The sequence below is a fragment of the Aspergillus pseudotamarii genome, assembly GCF_009193445.1.
Source record: "Aspergillus pseudotamarii strain CBS 117625 unplaced genomic scaffold BDV38scaffold_27, whole genome shotgun sequence".
NCBI classification, from domain to species: domain Eukaryota; kingdom Fungi; phylum Ascomycota; class Eurotiomycetes; order Eurotiales; family Aspergillaceae; genus Aspergillus; species Aspergillus pseudotamarii.
In genome coordinates, this window is record NW_022475041.1 from 190322 (window position 1) to 214756 (window position 24435).

The following is a 24435-nucleotide window of genomic DNA, read 5'->3' on the forward strand; positions in this document are numbered from 1 at the left end:
GGTCTTCAAGACCCTGACTTCACGCGGCTACTGTTGCATCGATAAATTGTGGAGACCCCCAAATAGACTGGCGTTTCGCTAGGTTAGGTTAGGTTCACAGGGTCAGTTATACGGTGCTACGCGGGACTCCAGGATATGGGCATGAGAGGCGGAGATGTCTGTGTCCTGAATTAGATAAACTGCACATGCCAGAGAGGCGATGCTGCTCCTAAGAATCCAGACATTCCCATGACCTTGTACTCTGATTTCTCTTTTGATAAGACTGTCGTTTGCAGGCCATAATTGTGTGTTGCTTTTTGATATTTACTGCCCGACTCCAGTGCTATATAATCTGTCGTCACTACATCTCAATGCTAGAACAGTCGCAGACTGGTCCGTTAACTGGCCTTGGACCACGAAGAGACCCCGTGCGAGTACCGGAACAAGTTTGAAAGGCCTGTTGTCAAGAATAAAACACGTAGAATTTCGTTGAACTGTCAAATCATCCTTCATGAATTAAATCATAATGACCCAAGAGCTCGATTGAGGCTGGCTACTCAAGTATACATGCGTACAATGGTGAAGAGAAAAGGGCTTATATTCTAGCTTCTAACAAATGATTAGGCTACAGGATATGATATACCGCTCCATGAAAGAGTCGGGTTTCTGACCATATAAGGGCAACAGGGTTTATCTACCCCTTTTGGAACATGGCTAACACCTCAGTCATTTCTTTCACAAGCATCTCCATATGAGCCGAGGTTGCAATTTCACTTCGCGAGAAAATATTGACCTGCAGTTGATTCTCGTCCGCAGTAGTCGCTATCCATGTATTCATTGAGGGCAAAGATACGGGTGACCAGGCGTCAACATGACAGGTTAGCTCATCACTCTGAAGTGTAAATTGATCTCCAGTATTTCGGTGGTGCACAACAGACCCGAAATCCGTGTCCCGCGGCCAAGACGTGCTGTTTTTGACAATCGCCCGGAGGCCGCAGGTTTCATAGGGGATACTATGGGCATGCTGGGCTTGAACCGCGGCCAGGAGATCCGATGTGGACTGATCTGGGTGTATCTGGACTCGAACAGGAATAATATTGACGCACGGCCCTACCACGTCCTCCAAAGCTTCTGTGCTGGTGTTACGTCCGCTGACCAACTGACCAAATACAAGATCGTGCAGATGAAGGAGCCTGGCTTGGACCATTGCCCAGGCTGCCTTGACCACCGTTGCCATGGTAATTCCAGCAGGTGGGCTTGGGAGTGTCACATTCTGAGATGCCTCGACTAGGGACGCATCGGTTGATCCAACCATGTCTCTGGGTGGAAGGAAAGGAGTCATCGAGGCTCCATTGAGAACATTTCTCCAAAACTCAAATGCTTCTGTGCTGCGTTTATGCAAAGCATGGGTAGTGTACATCGCAAAGTCCGCAGGCACGGAGATCGGCTGTTGGTGAAGTAGATCGAAAAGATCTTGAGCAAGTTTAGAAATTGAGAGGCCATCATATTGCGCGTGAGAAAGACGAGTTATGAGGACATGGTGCATATCAGTATGTTGTGCAAGTGTAAAGGCAATAGGGGGAACCCCCAAGAAAGTCTGCGACAGAGAATCCTGGCGGCTGTAGGCTTCAGCGAATGCCAGTGGGGCCTGACCATTGGTTTCGTATGCAGAAACATCAACAGATAGTTGTTTGAGGATGATCTGGAAAGTCTCATCGTTATGAAGCACAAAAAGTGTGCGAAGAATCGAATGCTGTCGAACCAGATCTGAGCACGCCTGTTTTAACCTTTCAAAGTCAAGGGGCCCAAAGAACTCGAAGAACCAATAATTCTGCGGCCGACGTGTTGAAAACGACTGCATCTCGGTCGTTGGAAGAATGCTGGCAACATTCCCAACATCGAAAGAAACATTCTTTAATTGGTCGAGGAAGGTGTTCCTGTCTATGTTTGAGAAGATAGCATTGGGAGCCGTGGCCGATACCCCACTGGTCTCAGACCTATTTACCACAGACTGTGCCAGCTTTCTCAAGCTAGGTGAGCTGAAGATCTGGCTCACAGTCATGAAAAGGCCTTCAGGGCGAGCCCTGGATACGAATTTCATGGCGCTGATCGAGTCACCCCCAATCTTGAAAAAGTCGTCGTCCATACCGATTTCTTCTGCCATGACTCCCAGAACCTGTGAACATATTCGCTGGAGCTTATGTTCAGTCTCCGTAGACGCTTGTAATTTCGCTGTTTGTGGATGGGAAGCCTTGTTATCCCATGGGACTTTGGCTCCTTGCATACGTAACTGCCGCCGATCAACCTTGCCTGACGGTGTAAGCGGAATATGATTGATCGGAAGGAATATCGCTGGAACCATATAACGGGGGAGGACGTCAACCAATTGAGATCGCAACGTTTGGGTATCAGTGAAGAACTCGGGACTAGCATGCAGAATGGAGAATTCTCCTCCGGTGGTTTTCGATGCCGGCAATTGGAGGAATGCAGCCAGTACCGGGTGGGAAGTACCGTCCTTACTGGGCCGGTGTAGAATATCAACTGCTACATCTTGATATTTGGAGGAATGCTGACGTAGACGGAACTCGACTTCTTCAAGCTCAATGCGTTGTCCGTGGATCTTGGTTTGAGTATCGCCACGACCGACGTATTTTAACGAACCATCCGGGAGATATTGAACCAGGTCGCCAGTGCGATAAAGGCGTCCGGGAGAGGAAAAGCCTCTGAACTTCTGCAGCCAGGAAGGAGACTCAATGAAGGCCTTGTTTGTTTCTGCTTCGTTGTGGAGATATCTCTGGCCGATAATCGAACCCTCAATTAACAACTCCCCAATAGCGCCAATTGGCACCAGTTGACTGGGGCTGGTTCGATGAGTGATCCAACAAACCCCCCCACTGGCTATTCCAATGCTTGACGGATTGGAAACCACCTCGCCATTGATAACACAATCGACAGAACATTCGGCTGGCCCGTATGCGTTGATGAGGTGAACAGACTGTCCCCACGTCTCAATATTGTCTGGCTTGATTGGCTCGCCACTCAGCACCATGACCTTGATACCAGTTACCTGCGACGGTTGAAATATTTGTGCAACGGATGGTGTGATGTGCATCCAATTGGATCTCAGCTGTTGTACGGCAAGTGGAATGTTTTCTATTCGGTCTACCTCAGAGGGGACACAAATGCAGGCGCCAGCCATTAGTGTTGTCAGATAGTCACTGACACTTACATCGAAAGCGTGGGAGGCGAACTGAAAAGCTCGAGTATCTGGGGTAACTCTGAGTCGTTTCTGTAGAGACTTTCCGCTGGTTGCATAGCTCGAATGTTGAATAACCACACCTTTAGATTGCCCCGTAGAGCCGGATGTAAAGACAGCATACGCAGCATGCCACGGTTGAACGTTTGATTGCAGGCATTGTTCTTCAGATCGCAACTTCCACCCCTCAATATCATCTTGACAGACCATCAAAACCTGATCACTTATCTCGGCGGCTTTTTCGCGTGTATATGTTGACGCAAGTATGATGTGAGCATCAGCCTGACGGTAAATCTCTTGCAACCGACCCGTGGGATATGATGCATCCAACAATATGAACGCCCCGCCGGCTCTCAAGACGCCTAGGAGCGCAACAGCAGTCCATTTGGACTTTTCAAACAGTAATGGCACAAATACATCTGGTCCCACCCCGGACTGCCTGAGCTTAGAAGCCAAGGTGGACGAGAATTGATTAAGCTGTTTGTAAGTGAGATCTCCATCCCAGGCACACACCGCCGGTGCCTCTGGACGAATAGCACATTGCTGGAGAATGAGGTCATGGACACAAATGTCCTCAGCGGGTGGAAGCTGTCTGTTCCACTTATGGATAGACGCAAGGTCCTCTTGGCTGATTAGATCAATTTGACTAATGGTGCCTGATGGATTTTCGATGATTGCTAGAATAGTCTGTCTTAAAAGAGCAAGGATATTGGACCCTTGAGATAAACACAGTACAGAATCCCAGAAGCTGAGCGAAATATTAACTTGGTCGCCGCTGACGGCGATATTTATGACAATGTCGTACTCCGTGGGATCTTCAATGTCAGTGGCCTTCACGGAAACTGTATCTGACTCAGCTTTACTGTTTTCATGGGTAGATGCGTAGCTCTGCTGCGAGATGATTGTATTGAAGAGTGGCCCACGGCTGGTCCCTAGTCGATGCTGGATCTCTGCCAGAGAAAAATGCTGATGATTCAAGTGGCGAACGAAGTTGTTCTGGCTCGTCTCTAGCAGTGACAAAACAGAAGCTTCCTTATCCAGTTGGAGACGACACACCAACATGTTGATGAAGAGGCCAATGGCACCACTGATGCCTGGGAGTGGGACATCCCTTCCGGATGTCAGATAACCAAAGCAAATGTCATCCATACCCGTATAACCTCTTAGGACGAGGGCCCATGCTAGCTGAATGATACTAAATAGCGTAGTACCGTTTGATTCGCAAAAGGTATGAAGTTGACAGCCATCAAGTGTGTCATTCGCACTTTGAAGCTTACCATTGCGAGATTCATTTAACCGTGGAAATATACAGCTGCTGGCATCCGACAGATATTGTGTCCAATATTGGCCCGCTGATTCCTCCGAAAGTGATTCCAAGTAGGCTACGTAGTCACTGTATCGCAGGGCCTCACCTTCAGGAAGGGTTTCATTCATTGCGCTGCTGAGGTCACGTCCCAAGTTCTGAATGGACATACCGTCTATGAGGGCGTGGGTAATGACAAGCTCGCATGTGAGCTCCGTATCAGATATGTTGGTCACTCTGAACTGCCATGGTAATGGCCTTTCGGACATTTGTTTCGGTGCGGTGTCATCATGAATAGTTACGGCACCGGCTCCATGATCGAGAACGATCTGATCATAAAGTCTGTCTGATGACGCACTATTTACAATGATGGTCCGAAGGATTGAGTGACGCGCTACCAAGCGAGCCCAGGCGTTGCGAAGACGATTGATTAGCTCAGACCGACTCAGACCTGGACCGAATACCCTCCAAGTTGTGCTTGTTGAATAAAGCCCGCTGTCCTTGTCCTGACTCAACAGTATTCCTTGCTGTACTGGGGAGCACGGGTATGCCTCCTGTATGCTGGACGGATCAATCCCCAAATGCGAAATGTTGTGCAGAAGTTGTGGTAGCTCTGTGTAGCTCATAGGCAACAAGGGAAAGTCGCTCAACGTATACTGGCGTGAAGCTGACAACAACTCATTGGCGTTGGTCATGAGGATTTCCTTGCAAAGAGTGATCCACCTGAGAATTGCCTCTTGGTGGAACGAGTCTTTGTTGTAGCTAAACTCGAATTCCAAATTGCCGTCAGATAGCCAGATTTCTACACCAAAGAGCTCCGATCTTGGTATGTGGCCACCCACATTTGACGGCAAGTCCACTATTTCGGTGGTGCTTTGTAAAATACTATCTTCTTTCTCGAGGTTGCGGTAGAGTCCGTGGTAGTTCATAAGGATTTCCATGGGCCCAGCAGTCTGGAGTATCTGTCGGCCTTCTGGATGAAGAAAGCGGGTTGCGAAGTAATTCCAGCCATTGGCTGGGGTTTGCCGTCGAATATCTTTGGTACATCGAAGGAGGTCGACGAATTTTGCACTTGGATTTGCTGGGACTAGAGCGGGCCATATTGTTGTAAACCAACCCACGGTACCCGATATATCAACCGAGCTGTCCCAGGGCTCCCTTCCGTGGCCTTCATTAAAGATTATGGGAGGGGAACGATCGCGGAAAGAGCGCACAAATGACAGGAGAATCGCTGCATGGAAGAGCTCAACAGGTGTAGTCTGCAAAGGGTCATTTGCAGGCCCCAGAAGCACCTGCGTAACCTGCACGTCGATTGAGAATTTGCTGCGCACTATGTCAGAGTATGTATTGGAATGACCATCGAGTCCCCAGTATTGCTCGAACGAGCACTGAAACGATGGCATGCTGGACAAACCCGGGATGGTTGACGAGGGCTTCAGATGCTCCTTTACGTATTCTGATTGTAAGTTGCACCATGAGAGGAAGGGCAAGGAGGTATTAGATGGTAGAGGATCCCCTCGTAGAAGTGTCTCAAGGTCGTTGAAAATTATACGCCAGGATACCAAGTCAACAACAAGATGATGGCAGACGCAGAATACATATTGGGTGTTGTCGACTGTTATATGACTGGCGACAAAGACTGGGCCTTTGATTATATTCACTGCCTCATGGGCCTCCACCATGTGGTGGTGAACACCACCCCTCGACAGCACTAGGGACCGGAAAATATACGAGTTATCAGTGTGAAGTGGAATGATCTGCTTCCACTGACCAGACTCCTGTTGAAACCGAGCTCGAAGCATGGAATGCCGTTTCACTATCATGGATATAGCGGTGTCCATGGATGCTGATGATATGGGCTGTGCAAGTTTGAGCAAGAAGCTTTGATTGTATGTACCTTGTCCATCAGGCAGGCGGTTCAATAGTGCCTGTTGGATCGGAGAGAGGCCAACAGGTATGTCCACCAACTTCCTCGTTTCCATAGTGATCTGAGCTGTTCGCGAGACATGAGGCGCCAATCTTCGCACGGTCTTGTGGCGAAAAATGTCTGGAACAGTCACAGCCAGACCTTGCTTGCGACAGTGGGTAACTAGCTCCATCGCACTAATCGAATCGCCACCGATAAAGAAGAAACTGTCGTTCAGGTCAACCTCACTCGGGCTTTTGTCAAGCACATCTGCTACACAACCCAGGAGTAATGCTTCTGTATCGTTGCTGGGGGCCATCTTGGCACTTTCATCCCGAGGGTTGAGGTATTCTGCAATGCTGGCCGCGGACAACCCCGAAGAACACTGCCTCAAGAGGGCACGATTGACCTTTCCTGTAGCTACCAATGGGATGTGAGTCAACGGCAAAAATGCAGTAGGGACCATATATGAAGGCAATGACTCTTGAAGTCGGGCTTTCGCCAAGGAAGCTGCAGTTTGGAATGCTTCAGTTGGACGGTAAAACAGATTGTCGGTTTTGAGATGCTCCAAATCTAGGTCAGTCGGCTGTACAATGAAAGCGGCTAGGACATGTTGCGCGCCAGCTTGTATGACTTCCACAATTACCTCTCTGGCCCGAGGGAAGCATTGGCGTGTGTGGAATTGAACCTCTTCTAGTTCAATCCGCTGGCCCCGGAGTTTGACCTGAGTGTCCTTGCGCCCAAGTACGATGAGCGCCCCGTCCGACTGATAGCGAGCCAAGTCCCCAGATTTATAGAAGCGTGATCTGGTATGTGGCCTAAAGTGCTTCAGCCAAACGGGGTTACTTATGAAGGAAGCTTTGGACTGTTCTGCGTTGTCTAAATACCCACGGCCAACAACCGGACCTTCTAGCATGAGCTCTCCAATCGCACCAATGGGGAGTAGCCTATCGTGGTTGGTTGGATCGACGATCCAGTAGACGCCACCGGTCCCATAGCCAACATTTCGACAGTCTGACCAATCCGGGATATCTGGTCGAATCGCGCTGTATGGGGTACATTCCGCTGGGCCGTACCCATTATTCAAACGGACATGGCCGTGCCATCGTGCAATATCCGAACGGGTGGTTGCTTCACCAGCTGTGGTAATTGTCTTCAGTGATGGAACGCTCTTTGGGTTTATGATTCTGGTCAAGGAGGGGGTAAGAGCAGCGTAGTTCACGTTGTAGTCACCAATGGCCTTTTCAACGTCGTGCAATTCGGACGCAGATGGTATGCAGAGACAGCCTCCTAATGAAAGCGTCATAAGATGGTCACTGATGTTCACGTCGAAGGCATACGAAGAGAATTGAAGCACTCGTGAGGCATGACTCAAACCTGTAGCTGCCTTGTTGGCTTCAATCATCGAGCAAAATGAAGCATGTTCGATGACAATGCCCTTAGGCTTGCCAGTGGACCCAGAGGTAAATACTGCGTAAGCCGCGTTTTGTGGCTGAACCCTGGCTGGTAGTGGCCTGATGGTTGGCCAGTGCGGCTCTGCTGCTGGACTGACGACGATTATCTGCGCAGAGAGGTGACTGAGTCTCAATTGATTCCTTTCAGAGCTGAGGATGAATTTGGCCCCAGTGTTGGCACAAATTTGTTCCAAACGACGAGTTGGGTATGATGGCTCTAGAAGCACGAAGGCTGCTCCAGCTCTCAACACCGCGATCATGGATACTACAGTCCACATAGACTTCTCGAATAGCAAAGCCATAAACATTTCTGGATGAGCTCCGAGTTCCGTGAGCTGGGCTGCAAGACGGGCGGATAGACGATCGAGCTCCTTGTAAGAAAGCTCACCATCCCATGCGCTTACTGCCACAGCCGAAGGAGTATTCCTAAAGTTTGGCTCGATTAAGTGATGTACACACATCTCTTGTGGCAGCGGTATCCGTTCGCTCCAGCTGCGGAGGCTCTCTTGATCTCTGGGACTCAAAAGTTCCACCTCCCCCGTTTTCACATTAGGGAAGGAGGCTATATGTAACAGTGTTTGTTGAAGGGTCGAAATGACGTTCAATGCTTCGTCGTTGGTAAGACAATCGTTCTCCCAATAGTCGATGGAAAGAGATATGGAAGTTTTGTCCACCAGAGCGTGCACTGCGAGATCATACTGGGAGCAAAGTTAGTGCCAGTATTATACATATATCTACACCGGGAATAAAAGACAAAACGACGGGAGAGTGACAAACCTCGGTCGGATCCGAAGAACTATCGGAAATGAACTTAACTGAAGAACCACCAGGGTCAATGCGTGGGGTCTTATCCTGTACTGAGAGAGTGGAATTGAACAGTGGGGTGCCAGATAGCGATATGGCATGGAAGATCTCCGCGAGAGAGCAGTTCTGGTACTTTAAACTGCCGATGTAGCTCTTTTGGTTATCTTTCAATAGGCTGACCAATGGTTGATTTGAGTCGAGAGTAAGATGGCATGGCAATACATTTATGAATGGGCCAATAGCTGATTCGATCCGAGAAACAGGAACATCGCGTCCTGATGTGAGAAATCCAAAGCTTACGGGCTCATCTGTAGCCGTGAAAGCTTGCAGAACCAAACCCCATGCGACCTGTAAGAGATTGGAGATTGTGACTTCATACTTCGAGCAAAACTGGTAGATGATACTAGCATCCTGAATTTCGACATCGTGGCTGTGCAAAGTAGGTCGACAGGGTGGTGTATCAGTCTGACTGCGTTCCTCGCTGAGCTTGGGAAAGAGGCATGGAGTAGCCCCTGAGAGTTTCTGCTTCCAGTAGCTAATGCTGTCATCCTTGGAGACCGACTGTATATATCTAATATATTCCCCATAGGAAGGTCCTTTGCCGGGTGGCAGTAGATTATCGTACGCCAACTCTACCTCACGGGTGAGGATTGAGATGGAAGTGCCATCGATCAAAAGATGATTGATTTCGAGATCACAGAAGGTTTCCCCTGCTGGATTCTGACACAGAAGGAGCTGCCACAGTTCGTTCGAGGCTCGTACCCGAGTCCCACGATGATCACGAATGGAGTCCCGAGGAGGCCGAGCCGGGCATTCCAAAAGACCAATGTTGTCCGGCTGTTCAGTCATGACTACCTGATCGTAGTAACCGCGATTGGAGCGGCCTTCCACGAACTGTGTTCGGAATGCGCCATGCCGCTGTATCACCGTGTTCCATGCGGTTCTGAGACGTTTCAAGTCAATTATGCCTCGGGTTGATTGGACTTGCCAAGTAAAGTGGGGACGATATAGATTGCTATTGCGGGATTGACTGAGCAGTATACCGCGTTGGACTGGCGAACATGGGTAGACATCTTCAATGAGCCTTTGGTTAGTCTTCTGTACACCACTCTGCTGCACAGCTTGCGCTAGCATTATGTCGAGAGATTCGTAAGTGGTGGAAAGCAAAGGGAAGTCATTGAGGGAGTAGCCCGGTGACTGGCGCGCCAGATCTTCTCCAATCCTGATGACCGTCTTTTCGAATTCATTAATCCACGTCTCGATCTTCTCACGGTGTTTCATCCTCTGGTTGAACACCACACTGATGGCCAACTGCCCTTGTATCGTGTCGACGGAGACGTCGAAGAGAGCAAGACGCGGTGCTTCTGGGCCAGATTGGATCGAATGGTATTTACTCGGTGATACAAGCCTAAAGGGAGGGTCGTCGCGTTCAAAATTTTGGAAGGACCCCACATAGTTGAGGAGGATCTCGTACGGATCCGGGGCCGATAGGGAAGACGTAGCGGAGGCGGCGTGGCGGGAGGTGAAGAAGGGCCATCCATTGCGAGGCACCGCTCGACGAGCATCCTTGGTCCGTCGAACTGTCTCTACCAAGCTATGCACAGCATCGAAGATGACTGCACTTGGCCAGATGGTTGTGAACCATCCCACTGTCTCAGAAAGGTCGAGCGACGCGTCCCAGGGCTCGCGACCGTGACCCTCACTGTATATCACTGGTGGATCTCTGTTGGTAAAGGTTCGGGAGAACGAGTACGCCACCGCAGCGTGAAGGATCTCTACTGGCTCTGTATTGAATGCCTTGTTCGCATCCCCCAGGATGAGGTCGGTGATGGGTTGATCAATGGTGAATGATCGAATGACTGAATCTCGAAACACATTGGGACTCCCCGTCATACCCCAGTAGTCAAGCGGCGTGGCGAATAAGTCCTGCATTTCGAAGGGGAGCACCTGCTGTGATTTGAGTACGGTTTGTGCATAATCAGCTTGCATATCACACCAAGGCTGGAATGCTAAAGTTCCAAGCCTCGGTAATGGTGGCCATTCCTTCGAGGTCAGGAGAGATTTCAAATCAGCAAATATTACCCTCCACGAGACCAGATCAATTACAAGATGATGAGCAACAAGATGCAGAAGTGTTTGCTGTCCATCCAAAAATATCAGGTCTGCAGCGAATACCGGCCCGTGGACAATATCCAAGGACAATTGCGCATTCTGCAGCTCTACATTGAGTTCTAAATCTTGAGAAACATTCAATGCTCGGAATTGATAAGACCCTTCAACATCCGATCTGACCATCTGTGTCCACTCGCCATGATTGTCTTGATGGAACCGTGCACGGAGCATTGAATGACGCTCGACAATGGACCGAATTGCCTGACGCATGCGATCTACCGGCAGATCGATGGTGACATCGACAAGGAAACTCTGATTGAAATGGTTGTAACCATTGGGAGCGTGCTGGAAGAAACATCGCTGGATAGGAGACAGGTTGAACAGCACATCCAATTTTTCTGGTGCGAATACAATGGGATGCTCTTGTTCTCTCAGGAGATGTTCGGCAAGATCAGCAATTGTACGGTGCTGGAAAACCACTTCCAAATTGATTGGAATCTGGAGACAGTGACATCTCGCCACAAGTTGCATGGCAGTGATGGAGTCTCCGCCCAGATGAAAGAAACTATCTTGAGTCCCGATATTGTCAATAGGGAGATCCAGCACGTCAGCCCAGATATGGAGCAATTTGCGCTCTATTTCCGTGACTGGTGCTGTCTTTGCGGTAGGTCCCACATTCGTATACTTATCAAGGTCGCCACGTTTCAACCTGGATGCTTCCCGCTTTAATAGTCGACGATCCGTCTTCCCGGAGCTGGTCAGGGGCACCCAATTAAGGGGCACAAACACGGTAGGTACCATGTGCTTGGGTAATATATCACGAAGGCGAGCCTGAGTCAGGGCTACCTTAGAAGAGAAGCACCCGTCAGGCGAGGAAAAAAGTTGCACTTGGGGGTTCGCCGTTGCCTTATCACCAGAGTGAACAAAGCAAACCAGAAAAGGACGAGATGGCTCTGAGTCCAGTGTCAAGACATCTACTGCGACCCGTTGTGCTCCCTGAAAATTTCTGGCAACATGATACTCGACCTCGCCGGGCTCGATGCGCTGTCCTCTGAGTTTGACCTGAGAGTCCTTCCTGCGCACATAACGAATAGACCCGTCCGGGTAGTATTGAACCAGGTCACCGGTCTTGTAAAGCCGAGCATCAGCTGGACGGCCGAAGTTCTCCAGCCATTGCGGCCTTTCAATGAACGTGTTGGCTGTCTTGTCTGGGTCGTTAAGGTAACCCCGGGCGAGGGTCGGACCTTCAACCAATAACTCACCAACAGCTCCGATTGGCATCAATTTCCCGTGATCATCGGGGCTGACGATCCAGCAAAGGCATCCACTGCCATGTCCAACGTTTCTCGGATCCGACCCAACAGCCTGGTTAACAGTGGCGAGAACGGTGCATTCCGTTGGCCCGTATGCCTGACGCAGGGATACTCGACCCTGCCAGCGATTCAGATCATCAGAAGTGGGCGTTTCCCCGATGAGGATTAATGTCCGAAGTGAAGGCACGGCGGCGGGATTGAGCAGACGAGAGACTGGGGGTGTGGTGTGGAGCCAATTAGCTTTATATTGTTGGACCGATTGAGAAAGAGTATTCAGTCGTTCAAACTCAGATGGAGAGCAGACACAACCACCCGCCATGAACGTGGTGAGATGGTCCATGATGCTGACATCCCAAGTGTAAGCGGAAAATTGCAGTACCCTACTCTGACTGGTAATGTCCATAACCCGATGCTGGGCCTCTGCATGGCTACAAAACGAGGAATGCTCGATCACCACCCCCTTGGGGACACCAGTAGATCCGGACGTGAAAACGGCATATGCCGCATTCTGGGGTTTGGCGGGTGTGCGCGATTGTATCTTGACACACAGTTCCGTCTTCCATGCCGGCAGCTCTTCAGGGTCGATTATGATGGTCGTTTCCACGCAGGGTGATACAGATTGGGTAGCTCGAGAGGATAAAATGACGGAGCATTTCAGGTCTGCGCAAATAATCTGTTTTTGAGCCGATGGGAGCGAAGGATCCAGAAGCGTGAAAGCACCACCTGCACGAAGCACAGCAAGCATAGCCACTGCCACCCATTTGCTCTTGTTGCTGTGAATAGGAACAAAGATTTCTGGCTCGACGCCATGGTGAACTAGATTCATTGCTAACCCGGAGGAGAGACGATCCAGCTCTGCATAGGAGAAATCACCGTCCCAGGCGCACACTGCAGGAGCCAACGGGGAAGACATGAAGAATTTGGCAATAGTCGCATGTATGGTATGTTGTTGTGCTTCCGGGGGATTGACATTCCGTGCACGCAACAAGTCGATGTGGCCCTCGCCCAACAGGGTTACGTCTCGGATATTCACGTTGTGTGGATCAACAAGGCCCTGCAATGCCCTGCCAAATGCCGCCGCCAGATCAGAGACCTGACGAGAGAGGAAAGCGTGTGGGTAGTACCACAACGCATATTGTAGCCTGTGGCGCGAGGCGGCCACGTTCAATGTTAGATCATACTACAGTAACAGTTAGCATCAAAGCAACACAAACAAGAGCGGAAGAACTTACCTCGGTGGGATCATCAGCCGTGATCGGTCGCAGTGAAAGATCAGAAGTCGAGACAGGCTCCGATGGCAAGTTCTGAAGAGATACGACAGTGTTGAACAGGCCCTGGCCTGTCACTCCCAGAGAATGATATATTTCCGCCAGTGAAGTATGCTGATGCTCTAATGCCTCGAGGAAATCTGATCGACTCGTCTGGACAGCCTTCACAATGGACTTACTGCCGGGTAGATCCATTCGGCTTATGAGCATGTTGATAAATGGCCCAATTGCGGTATCGATTCCGGGAATTGGAACGTTGCGCCCGGATGCCAGATACCCGAAGCATGCAGTCTCCATCCCTGTATAGCATTGTAGGACCACTCCCCAAGCAACTTGGATTAAATTGAACAATGTTACCCCGTGCCTTTCACAAAAGGTCTGTAGTGGCTTCACATCATCCAATTCACCCAGGAAATACTGCACCTTTGCCTTTGGATCGGCATCTGGAGCAGTACCAAGGGAGGTGATGATACATGGATCTGTACCTTCCAAATAACCGGCCCAGAAAAGCGTCCCGGACTCGCTTGGGACATGCTGGAGATAGGATACGTAATCTTTGAGTGTTGCGGTAGGTGCAGTAAGTCGTCCATCCTCATACGCGCGAACTAACTGCTGTTCGATAAGAGCTGTCGAGAAACCATCAACGAGGGCGTGGAGGATGGACAAGTTACACCAGATCGTGTCGGGGGAAGATCCCTGCCTCAGTGTAAGACTCCATGGGCATACTCCGGTGATTCCCTCCGTGTGCTGATCAACAGCCACCGTATGGTTGCGACCATCGAGGAGGGAGATGACTTTGCCGGTTGCATGTTTCATTACCACCTGGTTCCATAATTGGCCTGACCTGCCTTCTACAAAAGCAGTTCGGAGAACTGGGTTGTTGTCGACGACCTTTTGCCAGGCACGCAGAAAGCGACTGGTATCAAGACCAGATGGCCGATGAATTTCCCACGTGGTAGCTGTGATGTATTGGTTTTTATCCCGGGAATGGCTCAGTAGCATCCCCTGCTGGATACCCGTGCATGGATATATATCTTCAATGGCTTTGGATGCTGAAGGCCCCTGTGTAACTGTGATCATTTTCAACAAGGCTTCAAGATTTCCATAATCCGCTGGTAGCAAGGGATAGTCGGCAAGGGTGTGTTGGATATCCATCGACGGCAATGTCCGACTCGCCTCACGCAGTGCATGTTCAAAAGATGTAGACCACCGGCCAATCCTGTCAGCCCCCATACCACGGTGGTAGAATATGTCCACGCTCAATTGGCCACTTTTGACAACGGCAGAAACTTCAAAGAGTTCGAATCGAGGGGCAGCGCTGGCCTGGTCGAACCGCGTGTACTGGGTCTCAGCGACCCTAAGGACACTCCTCCTGTTTTCGAATTGCTGAAAAGAGCCATGGTAGTTGAGCACAATCTCGAGAGGCACGTCAAGAGGGAGCTCAGTGCAACCATCTGGATGAAGATAGCGTGAGGTGAAATAATCCCACCCATTACGCGACATTCGTCGTCGCGCATCTTTTGTTCGTTTGACAATGTCCGATAAAGGTTGTCCAGGCCGCACAGCAGCCAATGTGGGCCACACGGTGGTAAACCATCCCACTGTTTGAGAGAGATCAATGGAAGGCTCCCAACCTTCCCTGCCATGGCTTTCGTTGTGAATAATGGGAGGTTCCCGGTCAGGGAACTCGTTGATGAAGGAGAACAGAAGGGCAGCTTGAAGGATCTCCACCGGCTGTGTTCCGAAGGCGTCGTTGGCAGTGCCCATTAGAATCCCAGTTGTACCTGCGTCCAACAAAAAGCCTGTTGACAGAACGTCATGGTTGCAATTTGTCTTTCCGGTTAATCCCCAGTACTGAAGGACTTTGTCTTGCACCAATGGCTGCTCAATTGATCTTTCGAGGATCCTCTGTGGCTGTAAATACTCAAGGGCATATTGGGATTGGAGGTTGCACCAAGTTTGGAAGGGCAATGAAGTTATCGCCATTGCTCCGGTATCAGGCCTCAGAATGCGCTCGAGGTCTCCGAGAATGATTCGCCAAGAGACATTGTCCATGACGAGGTGATGGGCCACCAAGAAAAGAGATTGAGAGGTTTGACTGACATTTTGTAGATTCACAGCCAACAAGGGTCCGGTCAGGATATTCAGTGACTGTTGCGTCCGTAAAACCTGCTGCTCAATGTCGGTTTCATCCATAGTGGCGTCAAAAGTCTGAAAAGAAAAAGACGAAGCAACATCGGTAGTTATAGTCTGAATCCACTGGCCATCTTGCTGAGAGAATCGGGCCCGAAGCATTGAATGCCGCCGGACAAGGTCTCTTATTGCGTCCTGCAACTGTGTCTCTGGGAATCTTTGAGAAAGACAGACTGAAAAGCTCTGATTATAGTGGTCCTGGCACTCAGGCGGCACAACCTCGAAAAACATTCGCTGGATGGGCGATAATGCAAACGGTACTTCTACCTGCTCTCTATAGTCTGCTATTCGCGTTGTAGTCTTCATGAGTGAAAGCGCCAGAGACTCAATAGATGTGTATTTTAAAACATCTTGGACGGTAGTTCGGACGCTCTGGGCACTTGCGTGGGCGACAAGAGACATTGCACTGATCGAGTCACCTCCAAGCGAGAGGAAGCTGTCATCAAGGCCAATCCTTTCCAGCGGCAGATTAAGCACTTTGCCACACAGCATCTGCAGGGTCTTTTGCATCTCTGTTTCCGGTGCTCTTTTCGGTTTCACTGGGCCAAGATATGCACTCAGGTCACTGGGAGAGAGATCGCTGGTCATTTCCCGAAGCATCTTCCGGTCCAGCTTACCGGACACTGTTAGAGGGATGCGATTCACGGGCAGGAAAAGGCTTGGAACCATATAAGACGGGACTGCATCTCGCAGTCGAAGCTCTGTAGCCTTTACCTGGGCATGGAATGATGCCTCCGGAGGAAGTATCACTGATCTCAAAAGTGACGCGTGTGACGGTGGCATCTCCACAAAAGCAGTCAAAATGTTCTGCGACTCGCTAGGAGACAGAACCTCGGCTGCCACATTTGTAGCCCCGTCAAACAGGCGTTGAACATGATATTCGACCTCGCCCAATTCAATTCGTTGACCACGCACCTTGACTTGGGTATCCTTGCGGCCAATGTACTTGAGCTCCCCGCTTGGCAGTTGTTGTTGTACTATATCACCGGTTTTATACACGCGAGACGCAGTGCCACCACGGAACTTCTCTAGCCATGACACTTGGTCTATGAAGACAGCAGCTGTTTGCGCGGGATCATTAACATAACCTCGTCCAACAATTGGTCCTTCGATGAGCAGTTCTCCAATTGCTCCGGGCGGTAGGACACGTTCATGGTAATCAGGATCCACTACCCAACACACACACCCCGCAGCCTCTCCGAGTAATAGTTGAGATACCCCTGGCTCAAGGGAGGTCTTTATAGTCGAGGCTGCCGAGCACTCTGCAGGTCCATATACATTGATGAGCTTGAGGTGGCGATGCCACCGGTCGACGTCGCCTTGCATCATGGCCTCACCACTTAGTGCGAGTATCTTCAAGTTAGTTTGCTCTCTCGGATCAAGCATTCTGGACACAGATGGAGTGAGCTCGACATAGTTCGCTTGAGACGATTTGAGTGCACGTGGAAGGCCGTTCTCAACTTGATCGCTAGATGGGATGTATATGCAACCGCCATACATCAACGGCATAAGGTGATCTGTGATGCTGACGTCAAACATGAAAGAGGCAAATTGGAACAGACGAGTCGATTGGTTGAACGGTGTCACCTCTGCGATCTTACTGGCACTTGTGCAAAAGGAACCATGCTCGACTATGACGCCCTTGGGCCGCCCCGTCGATCCACTGGTAAACACACAGTATAGTGACTGCTCGGCGGTTGTCACTGGCAAGGCTGTTGGCTGCAGCGGATCACTCAAGGTAATGGCTTCCAGTGAGCATTCAATCACCGTCGTAGCAAGCTTCTCTGCTAATTGAATGTGGCCACTCGAAGCGACGACGATATTCGCGCCGACCTCTACACACAACGCTTGCAGGCGAAGGATTGGCTGGTTCGGATCAAGCAGGAGGAATGTACCGCCAGCACGCATAACACCGAGTAGAGCAATGACTGTCGACATAGACTTCGTACAGAGCAACGGAACGATGTCATTAGCTTTAATGTTGAGGGATACTAAGCTCCCTGCAAAGACTGCAGAAAGCTCGTCGAGCTTTCTGTATGTCAATAGACCATCCCAGGCATCAACTGCGACAGCATCTGGAGTCCTTTCACTATACGAAAGCACCAAGTCATGGACGCAGCAGTCGACACGTTTGGGAGCAACAGAATTCAAGTCTGCAAGATACTGCATGCCTTCTGGACCAACCATTCGGAGGTCACCGATGAATGAACACCCATCGAGGATGCTTGAGGTTGCATGCGCCAATTGCCAGAGCATCATGCGCATTGTACTCAACTCTACCACACGACCATCAAAGTCGACGCAGAAATCAATCGACGATGGTGCAATTTCGCAGGTGATATTGATTGCATATGTGCTAAACATTCTAGCATCATACCCTTCGTCGACCGCATGAAACAGGTTTGATGATTGAGCCTTCTCCTCGGTCTGTCCCTGAACTACTAATAGTGACTGGAACTGACATGCTGCCGCCGACTCGGGACTGAAGCTTCGGATGGATTGTAGCCCAGCCTGCTCAAAGCCTACCATTTTGGTGTAGTGCCTTTGCAGGCTTTGCATAACATCTTGTGTACGTTGCACGGGGTCAATCCTGATTCGAATAGGCACTGTTGCCACTGTAGGCCCTGTCATCTCCTCAATCAATGGAACAGATGCGCTTCGCCCTGCCACAGTGGCCCCAAAGACAACATCGTTTGACCCTGTGTAGATCGATAGCACCGTCGCCCAAGCCAGCCGTACGACCGTGGACATGGTAAAGCGAGATGGTCCACCAGTTAGCGTGATAGAATGCTTCATTGTATCCGTCACAGAAGGCACATAGTGGGCAGATGGCAGTGCAGGGAATGGGCTGCATGAAAGATCATGGAATTCCGCCGTCCAGAAATCACGCAAGGCTCTCTGATCGATGGAATTTACATAATCAATGAATCCATTGAACAATCTCAGTGGAAGTGGCCGTCCATAGTAAGCATTTTCCAAGTCCTGAAAGATAAGAGAGATTGACCACCCATCATACAAGGCGTGATGAAGCGTCACGACCAGGAAGCAGCATCCTCGTGGAGCGTCCTGAACAATGGCCACCTGACTTAGAGATCCTCCAAGGCGGACAGCCAACTTTGCCTGATTCTCAAGGTACGAATCCAGCCCCTGTGCCTGTTTCCATTCCACCTCATCCTTGACAACCACTTGATACAGTTGACCATTAGCACTATGCAGCAGCCGAGTACGAAGAATGGCGTTTGTTTCAACTGTACGCCCCCAGGCAACCTTCAGACGAGCAATGTTAACATTGGCAGATAATTGCAGTACGAAGTGGCCGCAGTAGGCTTCTCGCTGCTTGAAGCTCAACGCCAACAGTCCTTGCTGAAGTGCCGTTGTTGGATAAATATCCAAAATCTGATCAGGAGAAACTGAGCAAATATCAACAGCTTGCGAACGGAGGGAATCGACTTCTTCCGTGTTCCTCAGCAGTGAGAAGGACAATATTTGCTGTGTGATGGAGTCGTCGCGCTGGATAATCCCAGCGAGGGCTGCGAGTGTTGGTTCGTTGAAAATATCGCTAACCTCCATTTTCCATCCTCCTTCGCGCGCAGCAGCGACGAGCCGAATAGCAGATATGGAATCACCTCCATGCTCGAAGAACGTGTCGTCCATGCTGATTTCCCCGAGAGGAATGTTCAACAAGCGGCAACATATGGTCTGAACGACCTCCTCCGCCGCCGTGGTAGGCGCACGCCGCACCCGTTCCTCGGCCATGTAAGATCTAATCTCATTTCTCTGGAGATTAGAAGCAATCAGTCGCAATTTCTGCCGATTTGCCTTTCCAGACTGGGACAATGGAATTTGTGAGATAGGGAGAAATGCAGCTGGTACCATCGCAGCTGGAAGGCTCCTTCGTAACCGGATAAGGGCATTCTGACCATGAGCACGAAAAGCTTCACTGGCGGGCAGTAGGATAGTCTGGCTATCGGACTTGTCTTCCCAGGAGTGTGTATCGACTTCAACAAATGCCATCAAGGCTCTATTCTGGTCGGCACTGCTAGATATAACGAGCTCAACAACCACACGTCTCGCATAATCGAATGCACGTTTCACATGATACTCCACATCTCCCAGCTCAATTCTCTGTCCGTGCAGCTTGACCTGGGTATCCTTGCGGCCAATATACAGTAAGGATCCATCCGGTTGATAACGCACCAGGTCACCCGTCTTGTACAGTCTCCGTGTTGTTGCTGGTAATCGGAAGTAGCCCATCCAAGGTGGATCTTTAATAAAAGCAGCCGACGTTTTTTCTGCGTCGTTGAGATATTCACGGGCCAGGATAGGCCCCTCAATCAGGAGCTCACCGACTGTATTTAACGGTGCCAGCCTATTGTAGTCCTCCTTGTCGACAACCCAACGGACACAGCCCGATGCAAGGCCAATATCAGATGGGTTAGACTGGCAAGAGACGTTGTTATTTACAGAGCAGTCAACTGAGCATTCTGCTGGTCCATATGCATTTATCAGCCTGACTCTGTCTGCCCAGCGCTTTACGAGTGCTGGTGTCATTGGCTCGCCACTCAACACGAGCGTGCACAACTGAGGAACATCGTCTGGTTCGATCAACTCCGCCACGGAAGGTGTCAGATGCATAAAATTGGCGTTCAGCGATTTCACGGCAAGGGCGGGGTTATTCTGGCGGTCTGCCGTTGACGGAATACAGAGACAGCCTCCTGCAACGAGTGTGGAGAGGAGATCCAGGACACTCACATCAAATGTATACGACGCATATTGGAACAGCCGAGTACTGTTATCGAGTCCAAACCGGTCCACCAAAGCAGTCACGCTTGTAGCAAACGCACCATGCTCAATAAGGACTCCCTTCGGAACACCAGTAGTGCCGCTAGTAAACACTGCATAGAGAATATGGCTAGGTTGCACATTGTATGTTCTCCAAGCCGTTTGTTCGCGGTGTTCTTCCCAGTCCTGCGTATCAACGAAAACGACGTCTGATGTTAGTGCTTGGGCAGACTCGGTATGATGTCTGGTAGTCAGCAGTAGTGGCGCATTCAGCTGGTTGTGAATTTGGTGCAAGCGCTCTAATGGCTGCGCTGGATCCATCAAGACAAAGGCACCCCCGGCGCGCATGACCCCGAGAATTGACACAAGAGTCCATTTACATGCGTCCAGATACACAGGAACAAGCACATCGGCCTTCACCCCTTTCTGAACCAACATGTCCGCCAATTGAGAGGACGTGTGGTCAAGCTCGCCATATGTCATATCACCATCCCAGGAACAAACTGCTTGCGTTTGAGGCTGAGCCACGAGGTGAGGTCTAATCAGCTCATTCACCGTGACATCTAGGCTGCTGGGGACCTGCCCATTCCATTCCTGGAGTTGCTGTACCGTCTCTGGGCCCGCCAGATCAATATCAGAGATACTCTGAGAATGCCCTTTCATCAACTGTAAGATGGCACCTTCAAACTGCTGCACCATCACTCGGATCTCTGGCTGGCTGAGGATGCTAGGATCAAACGATACCTGAAGGTGAACATTGTCCTTATTCAAATTGCTAAGAATCGTCAGTGGGTATGTATTGATTGCGGCGATGTTATCCGAGAATCGTTCCACTTCATGGACCATATGAGGCTGGTAGAAGCTCTGCTCCTGCTGAATCACCAGTAGACTCTGAAATTGGCACGCAGCGGCTGCTTTGGCACCCAGTCCCTTAATGCGGTGAATTCCCGTGGCTTCATAGGGTATCATCGCGATTGTTCTAGTCTGTACCTCCTCTAGCGCTGCTTTTACCGATATGTTCGGGCTAATTTGCACTCGGAACGGGACGGTGGCGATTGTAGGGCCTGCTATTTGCTCAATGCCATCGACAGCAGCGCTGCGCCCAGCCACCGTGGCGCCAAAGACAACATCCTGCGAATCGGTGTACTTGGACACGACTAGCCCCCAGGCTAGACGGATAATGGCAGACATTGTGACGCTGGAGGTATTGGACGGAATTTGGAAAGAATGTTCCACCAGCTGCAGAGTTGATGTCTCTGTATATTGACTAGCTCGTGGGGGAAACACCTCGCAGTCGAGGTTTGCAAATTCAGATTCCCAGAACCTTTTTGTTGCTGATACATCTTTTTCAGAAAGGTATTTAATGTACCCAGTAAAAGGGTGTAGCTGGGGAGCATGTCCAGCATAGGCACCCTCCAGCTGTTCGAGCAATTGGGTCTTGGACCAGCCATCATAAACAGTATGGTGAATTGTCAGAATCCAATATGCATCGCCGGATCGAGAGCAGATGGCCGACTGAAGGAGATCTGTTCCTAGTCCAATCCTCATGGTTTTTGCTGCCTTCATATACTGGTCTAGATCATATCCAGTTGGTAATACCTCACACGAAGGACCATTCTCCAATACTGCCTGGAACATCCGGCCTGATGGTCCTTGGAAAATTCTGGTTCGAAGGATTGGGTTTGCCTGAACCACAGCATTCCAGGATACGGCCAGAAGATCCAGATCTATTCCCCCTTCGATAAGATAAAGGTACTGTGCCAGGTAAGACCCTTGTTTTCTGATGGTCAAACTCATCAGCCCTTCTTGCAGTGCGGTGCATGGATATATATCTTCAATGTCACTTGAAGATACATTGCACTCATCCTGGGCTCTTGCCTGCAAATCGTGCATATCATCTTCTGCTCCCACCAGAGAAAATGGTGTATATGCTATAGTGGATACTGTCTCTTGCTGTCTCTGCAGACGCTCGGCCAAATGCATCAAGGTTGGTCGGCGAAAAATCTCGGCGACACTCAAACGGTAGCCCTGAGCATGGGCCAGGCTGACGATTCGCATGGCCGTAATGGAGTCACCCCCAAGCTGGAACAGGTTATGGTGGATTCCTATCAGATCAGCAGACATATCCAGCGCCGTTGCCCATATCTGCTGTATGACAATCTCATTATCAGTCGTGGGCTGCAATATTCCACCATCTGTAGCTACCAGGGCTTCTAGTTGCATGCGAGAGAGCCGACAGGCAATGCGATGGAGAAAGCCTCGGTCTGTCTTTCTAGATTTCGTCTTGGGCACCATGGATATTGGGATCAGCAACTGAGGGATCATATATGTTGGAATCGATATTTGGAGTTGAGAAAGGATTGTCTCGGAATGGGCGCGAAAGTGGTCATCTGCACGTAGCAACCACCCATTGTCGTCTCCAGTCTTGATATCGCGAGAAACACCGTCCCACAGAAAGGCAATCAAGACTTTGGTGTGTTTCTGGTCCGCAGGGTTGATGACATCTATGACGACATTCTCATTAGGGCTAAGATGGCGCCGTACATGGACCTCGATCTCTTCCAACTCGATCCGCTGCCCGCGCAGCTTCACCTGGCGATCCTTGCGCCCGATATAGCGCATTGATCCATCGGGATTGTAATGCATGAGATCGCCAGTTTTGTACAATCGTGACTGATGGTTGTCTGGCAGCGGTGGTAGGAACGCCGGTCGAGCCGTGATGAAGGCCGACTGAGTAGCATCTGGCCGATCAAAATACGAGCGAGCTACAACCGGGCCTTCAAAAAGCAGCTCTCCAATCGCGCCTACCGGCATGGGCCGATTGATGTTGGACCGATCGACAATCCAGCCGGATCCTCCGACAGGCCATCCAACCGTACCAGCAGCCCATTGGCTAATGGGATCTATGAACTGCACAGCGCAGTTGGTGCACTCTGCTGGACCATACACATTGAATAGCTTCACCCGGGGCGCCCAGATATCCGCCACATCTTCCGGTAGAGACTCTCCAGACAGGAAGACTGTCTCGACATTAGGCATATCATCTGGGTGCAAGATTCGAATCATGGACGGCGTGAAGGCGACCCAGTTAATACTGGTGTCCACAATGAACTGGGTTAGCTGGTTCATTTTGGCATGGTCTGATGGGATACAGACGCATCCTCCGTAGATCAAAGGGTTGAACGTTTCATAGACACTCATGTCAAAGGTATAAGAAGCAAACTGCAGCCCGCGGGTATTGGAGTCAATGTTGACGCGGTGTCCATGCTCGAGCATACTGGTGCTGAGTGAGTCATGTTGCAAGATAATTCCCTTGGGCCGTCCTGTGCTACCAGAGGTGTAGATGATAAATGCCGCGTCCTGTGGCCGGGCACGAGACTGGATATCCAGGGGCCGCATGGCATCAGAGGACAGCCACCACTCCGACCGCACCACCATTCTCTCTGCTGCCGAGTCAAAGCCCATATCGGCCGTACCTGGGCATACCAGGATCACCTTCGGCACTAGTTCGCTCACCATGGACTGGATGCGCTCCGTTGGGGCGGTAGGGTCAATCAGAATGCAAGTACCCCCTGCCCTTAGCACGGCTAGCATACTCACGGTGGACCAAACGGATTTAAACATACAGATCGGAATAGGCATCTCAGGGCCAATGCCACGGCGGACTAGATACCCAGCGAGTGTAGTAGAGTGATCCCAGAGTTCCTGGTACGTCAAACTCCCATCCCAGGCACAGACCGCCGACTTGTTTGGGTGCTCCAGGCAGCGGGCATATACTAGATCATGGATGCAGGTACTGACCGCTGGCACAGCAGGAGTGTTCCAATCCAAGATCTGCGCATGGTCTGAGCTGCTTAGTACGCTCAACTCAGATACAGGAGAGTCTGGTCGTGTGACAATATCGGCCAGTACCGTGCTGAAAGCCCCGGCAATGCTAGCAGCCAAATTCGATGGAAGCTTGGATACCAGATATGTGAATGAAACATCAATCATGTCACGGTATGCGTTGACAGTCAGGACAATATCAAACTGGATAATTAGAAACAAACAGCCTTGTACTTAATC

The 24435-nt window shown here is 50.3% G+C and overlaps 1 protein-coding gene across 1 annotated transcript in view; it reads right to left on the reverse strand.

Moving 5' to 3' along the window:
* Positions 1-673: 673 nt before the first annotated feature.
* The window catches only part of BDV38DRAFT_283000 (uncharacterized protein), a gene marked incomplete at both ends in the record, with an annotated part of 28127 nt that continues 4365 nt past the window's right edge, over positions 674-24435 (reverse strand). Inside the window, 5 exons of the mRNA XM_032059939.1 lie at positions 674-8596; positions 8676-13307; positions 13360-14091; positions 14122-23942; positions 23997-24399. Coding sequence (XP_031913516.1) covers positions 674-8596; positions 8676-13307; positions 13360-14091; positions 14122-23942; positions 23997-24399 — 23511 coding nt within the window. The remainder of the gene's footprint in view (positions 8597-8675; positions 13308-13359; positions 14092-14121; positions 23943-23996; positions 24400-24435) is intronic.